The sequence below is a fragment of the Mus pahari genome, chromosome 18 (genome assembly GCF_900095145.1).
Source record: "Mus pahari chromosome 18, PAHARI_EIJ_v1.1, whole genome shotgun sequence".
Taxonomy (NCBI): domain Eukaryota; kingdom Metazoa; phylum Chordata; class Mammalia; order Rodentia; family Muridae; genus Mus; species Mus pahari.
Genome location: NC_034607.1, coordinates 24,359,738 through 24,369,798, shown reverse-complemented (window position 1 = coordinate 24,369,798; position 10,061 = coordinate 24,359,738). Strand labels below are relative to the sequence as shown.

At 49.6% G+C, this 10,061-nt stretch overlaps 1 protein-coding gene across 2 annotated transcripts in view; it reads left to right on the top strand.

Moving 5' to 3' along the window:
• The window catches only part of Gpr108 (G protein-coupled receptor 108), a 12,844-nt gene extending 4,668 nt beyond the window's left edge, over positions 1-8,176 (top strand). Inside the window, exons 8-17 of one of the 2 annotated variants that reach the window (XM_029531392.1) lie at positions 4,549-4,682; positions 4,788-4,863; positions 5,218-5,291; positions 5,383-5,500; positions 5,702-5,832; positions 5,966-6,009; positions 6,278-6,327; positions 6,469-6,552; positions 6,661-6,785; positions 7,342-8,176. In XM_029531392.1, coding sequence (XP_029387252.1) covers positions 4,549-4,682; positions 4,788-4,863; positions 5,218-5,291; positions 5,383-5,500; positions 5,702-5,832; positions 5,966-6,009; positions 6,278-6,327; positions 6,469-6,552; positions 6,661-6,785; positions 7,342-7,414 — 909 coding nt within the window. In that variant the 3' untranslated portion in view covers positions 7,415-8,176. The remainder of the gene's footprint in view (positions 1-4,548; positions 4,683-4,787; positions 4,864-5,217; positions 5,292-5,382; positions 5,501-5,701; positions 5,833-5,965; positions 6,010-6,277; positions 6,328-6,468; positions 6,553-6,660; positions 6,786-7,341) is intronic. The other variant, XM_021217837.1, reaches the window with a different exon arrangement.
• The last annotated feature ends 1,885 nt before the right edge of the window (positions 8,177-10,061 follow it).

Here is a 10,061-nt window from a genome sequence, read left to right as displayed (position 1 = left end):
TACCCATTGAGCCATCTTGCCAGCCACTGAATGAACTTCTGAAAAGTTCTTCATTGGACGGGCATGGTGGCACACGCCTTTAATTCCAGCACTGGGGAGGCAGAGGCAGGCGGATTTCTGAGTTCAAGGCCAGCCTGGTCTACAAAGCGAGTTCCAGGACAGCCAGGGCTATACAGAGAAACCCTGTCTCAACGCCCCCCCACCCCCCAAAAAAATCCTTCATTGGGCTTTTGTGGGACATGCTAGCTAGGGTATCCACCCCTCCTCTGATTGAAAGTATTTAAGAGAAGACAAAAATTGTACCTATTCCAGATGTATACAGGAGAGTCTGTATGTTCATATGTGCAGGTGAACTTGTATCATACATACAGAAATTAGTTAACCAAGTGGTATTCCCCAGGATGCTGTCCTTCTCCATACTGTTTTTGTTTAGTTTAGTTTGGTTTGGTTTGAGACAGGGCCTCACTTTGTAGCCCAGGCCGGCCCAGAGCTCACTACCAAGTTGGCATTGCACTCAAAGGGTTCCATCTGCCTCTGCCCTGGAGTGCTGGGATTAAAGGAGTGTGACACCACAGCCAGTTCACCTTGCCTTTTGAAACGGGGTCTCTGACTGGCTTGAAGCTCACGGCTCTGCCAAGCTAGCTAGCAAGGGGAGGGATCCTCCTGTCTCGGCTTCCGTGTTGGGCTCTCAGGCAGACGGCACCATCCCTGGTGGGTTCTGTGGATCTGAACCCTGCTCCTCGCGCTCGCAAGGTAAGCACCCTACGTGAGCTGCCTCCACAGCCTCATGTGTGCTCAGATGCCACGGGCGACCTAGAGGCTTGTTTTACATTGATTTTGAATGTGAGTGTTTGTGCAATGCATGTGGAGGTCAGAGGGCAGGGTGCAGGGGTCAGTTCTCTCCTGCCTTAAACACATGTGTCTCGAGGTGGGTGCCTCCTGAAGCTGTCGTTGGCCTACACACACACACACACAGAGAGAGAGAGATCACACAGTATGCCCTGAATGGTCCAGTCACAACATGGGTACATGGTATTAGACTACTGGGGGTCACTTTTTTCCTAATGTCCCCTTTTTTTTGGGGGGGGTGAATTTTGTTTTTATTAAACTAATAAAATTTATTTTAAAATATACAACTCAGTATTGACATTTTTAAGTCATCAAAATAATTTATAATACTTAAACACCTCTTAAATGTACATGATATCTTCTGAAGCTAAAAGTAATAGGCACTCAACCATTTTTTAAAATCTATGTGGAACATTAAACAAGTTAGAAGTAGAAAAGAAAAATCTCTTATGAAGTCCTCTATGAAAGGAAATTGTGACAGGTTCCTGATTGGACAGGAACCGTTCCATCTCCAAGGGAGAATACGCAGCATAACTGTGGTTTCTATAATGAACTGGGCAGTGTTCCTTCTGTTTCTATTTTGTGGAATAGTTTGAAGAGTATTGGTATTAGATCTTCTTTGAAGGTCTGATAGAATTCTACACTAAACCCATCTGGTCCTGGGATTTTTTTTGGTTGGGAGACTTAATAACTGTTTCTATTTCTTTAGAGGTTATGGGACTGTTTAGATCGTTAATCTGATCCTGATTTAACTTTGGTTATTTTGTATCTCTCTAGAAAATTGTCCATTTCATCCAGGTTTTTTCAGTTATGTTGAATATAGGCTTTTGTAGTAGGATCTGGTGATTTTTTGAATTTCCTCAGTTTCTGTTGTTACATCTCCCCTTTCATTTCTGACTTTGCTAATTAGGATCTTGTCCCTGTGCCCTCTGGTTAGTCAGGCTAGGGGTTTATCTATCTTGTTGATTTTCTTAAAGAACCAGCTCCTTATTTTGTTGATTCTTTGTATAGTTCTTTTTGTTTCCACTTGGTTGATTTCACCCCTGAGTTTGATTATTCCCTGCTGTGTACTCCTCTTGGGTGCATTTGCTTCCTTTCGTTCTAGAGCTATCAGGTGTGCTGCCAGACTGCTCCTGTGTGCTCCCTCCAAGTTTCTCTTTGGAGGCACTCAGAGCTGAGTTTTCCTCTTAGGACTGCCTTCATTGTTTCCCACAAGTTTGGGTATGTTGTGGCTTCATTTTCATTAAACTCTAAAAAGTCTTTAATTTCTTTCTCAATTTCTTCCTTGACCAAGTTATTGAGTAGAGCATTGTTCAGCTTCCATGTGTATGTGGGCTTTCTGTTGTTTTTGTTGCCGTTGAAGACCAGCCTTAGTCTGTGGTGATCTGATAAGAGGCATGGGATTACTTCAATCTTCTTAGATATGTTAAGGTATGATTTGTGACTGATTATATGGTCAATTTTGGAGAAGAGGTGCTGAGAAGAAGGTATAATCTTTTGATTTAGGATGGAATGTTCTATAGATATCTGTTAAATCCATTTAGTCCATAACTTCTGTTAGTTTCACTGTATCTCTGTTTAGTTTCTGTTTCCAGGATCTGTCCATTGATGAGAGTAGGTTGTTGAAGTCTCCCACTATTATGATGTAAGGTGCAATGTGCACTTTGAGCTTTAGTAAATTTTCATTTATGAATGTGGGTGCGCTTGCATTTGGAGCATAGATGTTCAGAATTGATAGTTCATCTTGGTAGATTTTTCCTTTGATGAGTATGAAGTGTCTTATCCTTTTTAATAACTTTTGGTTGAAAGTAGGTTTTATTCGATATTAGAATGGCTACTCCAGCTTGTTTCTTGGGACCATTTTCTTGGAAAAAATTTTTCCAGCCCTTTACTCTGAAGTAATGTTTGTCTTTGACACTGAGGTGCATTTCCTGTATGTGACAAAATGCTGGGTCCTGTCTATGTATCCAGTCTGTTAGTCTATGTCTTTTTATTGGGGAATGGAGTTCATTGATGTTAAGAGATATTAAGAGTGATTGTTGCTTCCTGTTATTGTTTATGTTATTTTTATGTTTGTCTGGTTATCTTCTATTGGGTTTGTTAAAAGGAGAGTACTTTCTTGCTTTTTCTAGGATGTAGTTTTCCCTCCTTGTGTTGGTGTTTTCCATCTATTATCCTTTGTAGGGCTGGACTTGTAGAAAGATATTTTGTAAATTTGTTTTTGTCATGGAATATTTGGTTTCTCCATTGAGAGTTTTGCTGGATATAGAAGCCCGGGCTGGCATTTGTGTTCTCCTAGGGTCTGTATGACATCTGCCCAGGATCTTCTGGCTTTCATAGTCTCTGATGAGAAGTCTGGTGTTAGTCTGATAGGTCTGCCTTTGTATGTTACTTGACCCTTTTCCCCCTTTCTGCTTTTAATGCTCTTTCTTTGTTTAGTGCATTTGGTGTTTTGATTATTAAGTGACAGAGGAATTTCTTTTCTGGTCCACTCTATTTGGAGTTCTGAAGCCTTCTTGTATGTTTATGGGCATCTTTTTCTTTAGGTTAGGTAAGTTTTCTTCTATAATTTTGTTAAAGATATTTACTGGCCCTTTAATTTAGGAATCTTCACTCTCTGCTATACCTATTATCCTTAGGTTTAGACTTCGCACTGTGTCCTGGATTTCCTAGATGTTTTGGGTTAGGAGCTTTTTGCATTTTGCATTTTCTTTGACTGTTGTGTCAATGTTTCCTATGGTATCTTCTGCACCTGAGATTCTCTCTTCCATCTCTTGTATTCTTTGGTGATGCTTGACTATCTATCTATGACTCCTGATCTCTTCCGTAGGTTTTCTATCTCTAGGTTGCCTCCCTTTGTGATTTCTTCACTGTTTCTATTTCCATTTTTAGATCCTGGATGGTTTTGTTCAATTTTTTCACCTGTTTGGTTGTATTTTCCTGTAATTCTTTGAGGGATTTTTGTGTTTCCTCTTTAAGGGCTCTGGCTGTTTGCCTATGTTCTCTTGTATTTCTTTAAAGGAGTTATTTATGTCCTTCTCAATGTCAATGTCCTCTATCCTCATCACAAGATGTGATTTTAAATCACAGTCTTGCTTTTCTGGTGTGTTGGGGTAACCAGGGTTCACTGTGGTGGGAGAACTGGGTTCTGATGATGCCAAGTAGCCTTGGTTTCTGTAGCTTATGCTCTTGTGCTTGCCTCTTGCCATTTAGTTAATCTCTGGTGTTAACTGGTTTTGCTATCTCTGACTGTGGCTTGTCCCTCATGCAAGCCTTTGTGTCAATACTCCTGGGAGACCAGTTCTCTCCAGGAGGAATTTATGTATGGAGAGCTGTGGCACAGGGTCAGCTCCCTGTGCAAATGTTCCTGATGTCTCCTAATCAACTTCATGTAACAGCTCTGTATCCCTGGTATGCTTGTTCAGCTGTTCTGAGCCTTCTGGAGATGTGGGGGGCCCTATACAAATACCTGCTTCCTTTTTACAGACACCGGGTGATCCTTGGGTGTTGGTTCTTCTGGGGTCCCAGTGCCAGTCCTCTGGCTTCTGGTTTAAGGCTGTATACCCATTTGAGAGACAGAACCAACTGAGACTCTAGCTAGAAAGTAGGAGAGCTAGAGACTAGAACTTTCTGTAACCCAAAGCTAGAGCCAGAGGGGCAAGGCCATCTACCTGCATTGACATCCCCCTTCTCTTCCAGGTGATGATTCGGGAGAAGAATCCAGAAGGCTTCTTGTCAGCAGCCGAAATCCCCCTCTTCAAACTCTACCTGATCATGTCTGCCTGCTTTCTGGCCGCGGACATCTTCTGGGTGTCTGTGCTCTGCAAGAACACGTAAAGCCCCTCTCTGCCCCACCCTCGCCTTCCCTCTCCTCTGTGGGCCTCACCTGAGGGTTCACCTCAGCGAACACTCTCTCTACCCCATTCTCCCTCTGGCAGATACAGTGTCTTTAAGATCCACTGGCTCATGGCAGCCCTGGCGTTCACCAAGAGTGTCTCCCTACTCTTCCACAGCGTGAGCACACAGGGCCCGGTGACAACACAAGGGTGGGATGGTGAGATGGGACATCTATCTGCCTGTGCACCTTGTCCATTTCATCTCTCTTCCGCTCAGCCTGGCTCTCACCACCCACCCTCCAGGAACATCCATTGGCCCAGTCATTGCTGACTGTCCACCCTACTGTCTGACCATGCCCCCGCCTAACCTGTCTCTTGGGTGGAGGGAGCCCGCCCGTGGTGACTGACTTTAACCTTCATCTCACCCCACCCCCAATCACCTGCTTGTTCCATAATTATTCTCTGTGCCCCTAACTGCCCCCCTCCCTGTACCCATCCTCCTCTGACTGCTCGTGCATCTGCCCACCTCCAGATCAACTACTACTTCATCAACAGCCAGGGCCACCCCATCGAAGGCCTCGCCGTCATGCACTATATCACACACCTGTGAGTCGCCCAGCTCTGCACACAGGTGGGGGAGGCAGGCAAGGAGGGCTGGGTCCCCACCTCATTATCCACCCCCTCCCCCATCTCCCAGGCTTAAGGGCGCCCTTCTCTTCATCACCATTGCCTTGATTGGCTCAGGCTGGGCCTTCGTGAAGTATATGCTGTCGGACAAGGAGAAGAAGATTTTTGGGATTGTGATTCCCCTGCAGGTATTGTGGGGGAGAGGGGCCTGGGGGGGGTCCCTTAGGGGTCTAGGAAGATGCACAGAAGACAACGGAGACGTGTAGGGAGAGATTCATAGAAGAATGCTGGGGATTGATACGGGCTGGGTTGCCCCAGTGACATACAGGAAGGGACTTCCATCTGTGGTGTTGGGGATGACACCACCTGGCACCCTGCCATCCCCTCAGGTCCTGGCTAATGTAGCATACATTGTCATCGAGTCCCGTGAGGAGGGTGCCAGCGACTATGGACTCTGGAAGGAGATCTTGTTCCTGGTGGATCTCATCTGCTGTGGTGCCATCCTTTTCCCAGTGGTCTGGTGAGGGCCCGGCCCTGCCTGCCTGCCTGCCTGCCTGCCAGCCCCACTGAGGCCCCGCCCTGCCCAACAGAAGACTCCTGTACACTGGTTGGGGTCAATCCTGAGCACTTCCATATTCCTCCACCTGTTCCAGGTCCATTCGGCATCTGCAGGATGCATCCGGCACTGATGGGAAGGGTGAGGCCCTCTCCTGGACTTTGCCCCAGCCCTGCTTTCTCTCTGACACCAGGTGCTGGGGGCCACTGTCTCCATGGCTGTGCGTCTTACTCCTCTGTCTGTCCCCAGTCGTCCAGTCACCCACACACACTGCTCAGTTACTTTTGCTACTGTTCATCCTGTTGCCCTGGGACCACGCTCCAGGCCCTGCCCCCTTCTCCACTGCCCTCCCCTCTTGCCAGTTTTCATTATCCCCCTCTCCCTTACCCCACTCTGTGCCCACCCACAGTGGCAGTGAACCTGGCCAGGCTGAAGCTGTTCCGACATTACTACATCATGGTAGGAGTCCTGCCTTCCCACAGGCCTGAGCCCCTCCCTGCTGCCCTCTGCCCCTGAGCCCCAGCCTTGACCCAACCTCTGTCCTCTGTCCATACCTCCCTCTCCCCTGCCCCACTCCACCCCCAAACCCCATGTCCCCAGGTCATCTGCTATATCTACTTTACGCGCATCATCGCCATTCTGCTGCAAGTCGCAGTGCCCTTTCAGTGGCAGTGGCTGTACCAGGTGAGCAAGGTGGAGACCCCAGAAGGGGAGTCCCCAGGCGGGTGTGGATCATTTACTGGGAGTGTGGGTGACCAGGGAACCCTACCTCACCCCACGCCCCACCCCCAGCTCTTAGTGGAGAGTTCCACACTAGCCTTCTTCGTGCTCACCGGCTACAAGTTCCAGCCGGCTGGGGACAACCCATACCTGCAGCTGCCCCAGGAGGATGAGGAGGACGTACAGATGGAGCAAGTGTGAGCAAAGCCTTGGGACGTGGCAGGACACGGTGTCTCTGGAGCTGGCCAGAGCACTGGGCCATAGGGCAGGATTGTGGGAGGTGGGGCCAAAAGGGGCTAAAGGTAAGGTATGGGTGACTCGAATGGTGGTCCCAGTGCTGCTTAGAGATGCCTAGGAGTGGGACAGAGCTGGCTCTGAGGTGGGCTGTGGAGGGTGACGGGTAGGATCTAGGTGATCTACAGGGATGTGGCTTGGTGGTCAGCTTGGAGGATGGGCAGGTCTGGAATCACTGTAGGGTGGGGTTAGAATATTGGTAGGGGAGGGTGGGCTGTGGCACCCATGTCTGCGGAGCCTCAGAGGCAAGCTTGGTCAGGACTGGACAGTTCTGGAGTGGCGGGAGCCAGGCAGGTTTGACAGCAGGGATAGAAGACCAATGTACTAACCACTGGGCTAGGTCTGGGGGGTGGGGAGGGGAAGGCTGGGATGGGAGCAGGTGGGGCTAAAGCAGCTCCTGGACAGGGTCTGCTCCCAGTCAGCTGCTAGACTTGGCTTCTGCTGTGTACCCTCTCCCAGGATGACAGACTCTGGGTTTCGGGAAGGCCTGTCCAAAGTTAACAAGACAGCCAGTGGCCGGGAGCTGTTGTGACTTCCCTGTGTCCAGTGAGCCGCCCTCAGACCTCCTGCACCTCGCACTCCTACACTCGTCCCCAAGTGTGCAGGGAGTCAGAGGGGACACTGCGGACAAGGCATCCAGGAGGTGGATCCCCAAGGAGCCTTCAGAAAAGACGCCCTCTCCTCACCAGGGAGCAGTTCAACCTCTTGTGGTACAAGAAGGACCAGGCTCCTGACTTTGAGGGTTCTGAGTGTCTAAGGCAGGCTGCATTTATATCTCGAACCCTGAATTCTCAGTCCACGCGGTGGCACGTGCCTGTCATCCTATTGCTCTGGAGAGCCCAGGCTTCATAAAACCTTGATTAGTAAACAAATAAAGAAAAAAGCAGAATTCTCAGTGAGGGGAAGACCACCTGCTGAGCTAAAGCTGTGCTGAGCCCTGTGCTGCTGGGGACAGCATGACCAAGTCCCCACTCCCATCCCAACCCTTAAGGATCCTTCAAGTCGCCAGACCCAGCTTGAGGGTCACACAGGAACTGACCCAGCCACAGAAAAGTCTGGAAGGTAAAAGGTGATGCTGAACCAGTATCCCCTGAAGAGGGCGCCACCGGGCTGTAGGAATGGTGAAGTGTTTGCCATGTCTTACCAAGACCGGAGCCTCTGTAAAGATCTGTGTAAGCTGGTAATCCTGGCACTGAGGAGATGGAGGCGGCAGATCCCTAGTCCTGGCCGCCCAGCCAGCTTAGCCTACTTCATGCAGCCTAGGCATTTAGATTACACTGCCTCAGAACTAGGATGGGTGGCCCCTGAGCAACAGCAGGCAAGGCTGACCTATGGCCAGCACACCTGCAGACACACAGTCAGTGTGGATTAATGAATGCCAAGGCCACCCAGTAAAAGTGATGCCTATGAGAGCGAGGTCCTGTCTGTGAAAATGGATAGGCATGGGCATGAGTGTCAAGCAACAGCCTCGGCCTGATCTCTAGAGACCCCTTTAGAAGATGGCGCTCCTCTCTGCCTTCCCCAGAGGATACTCAGGAATGTCTTACAGAGCAAGTGCAGAGGCATCATGGTGGCAGGGGATGGAGGAGAGAGGCCCAGGTGAAGGCTTCCACTGTAAGGAAAAGAAACCAGCTGCAGCCCAGACACATCAATAGCGCAGCCAGAAGCCTAGGTGTCTAAGGCAGGCTGCATTTATGATCTCAAACCCTGAATTCTCAGTCCACGAGGTGGCATGTGCCTGTCATCCTCTCGCTTTGAAGGTACATGGGGAGGTACATGGAGGGGGTGGTGGGAGGCAGAGCCGGGCCCGGCTGAGGCAGCAGCAGGCTGAGTCTCAAAAACAGATTCCTGAGGCGCTGTGCTGGGGCCCAATCAAGAGGAGACTCGGGCCCTGTGCAGTTGTAGGTGCTGAAGTAGGTAGTGATAAGCCTCCCACTCCAAAGATGAACACACCCTAGTCTTCAACAGGCGACAGAGGGGCCCCCGTGTCCTCACAGGACTCGGGAATGGGAAGCGAGCTGAGTGGAGGGCAAGGAATGACCTGCATAGCCTTCACGTCTGACTTCCCGGGCTCGGGAGTAGTGAAAATGTCTAACAAAAAAAAAAAAAAACCAGGCAAGAGCAAGGGGAGGGAAGAAAGGACAGAGAAGGGAGGGGTGTGTGAGACACCTACCTGAGTGTTGTGTTTGGTGCACTTCACAGTCTGGAGACCAGGCTGAGACTGCAGGGCAGGACTCTACCCTCGTCTCCCTCCTCTGTCAGCTGGCGCTGCAAGCATCCACACAGGGCTCAGGGAAGAAGTTGATGTCACGGGCCCTGTGGATGGTGCAGGGTCAAGGTCCCTGGGCGTTAATGAGTTACTGGTGGGGGTGGGAAAGGGTGCAAGATAGAAAGGGATTCCAGGAAAGGCATGCAGCAAAGTCCTTTCCTAGAAGTGGAGAAGCAGGAGATGGGAGCCAGAGCTTTCAAGTATGGAGGGAATCCTGTGGAAGAAGTGTGAGGGGTGCACGGGGGTTCCCACACCCAGGTCATCCAGAGTGGAATCAAGAGCTCAGATCTGCCCCTTCCTCTCGTCCTCTCCTGAAACCAGGGCTCAGCCCTGATCGGAGGGTCTGACTGTAGGACTGGCTGGCCTGGAACAAAGGGCTCTGCCTTCCTCTGCCTCCCTGAATGGGTGCACCACGACACCAGGCATTTCTCTCGGGTTTTTTTTTTAAGAATTGTTTGTTCAAAGAGCATTTTATTTTACCTCTTTTAATATATTTAGGCCAGGTTCCATGTACCCCAGGCTAGCCTTATACTCTCAGTATCCAAGGATAACCTCGAATTCCTGATCCTCCCAAGTATCAGGCCTGCTCCGCCATACATGGCTCATTTGGAATTTTGAGACAAAATCTCACTAAGAAGCCCGAGTGGCTTGGAACCACACAAATCAGGTGTGACGGTGACCACCCGCGTCCACTTGTCCGTCAACTGCAGCAATCCTCCTGCCTCAGCCTCTCAAGAACAATGCTAGGCGTGTACTACTGCACTACTCTCCAGTGTGTGTGTGTGTGTGTGTGTGTGTGTGTGTAGGTAGGTCCAAAGTTGACGTACAGTGGTGTCCTCATTCTGCACTTCTCTTTGCTTACCAAGGCCTCTCACTGAACCCAGAGCTCACTGGTTCCCTGGGTCCAGCA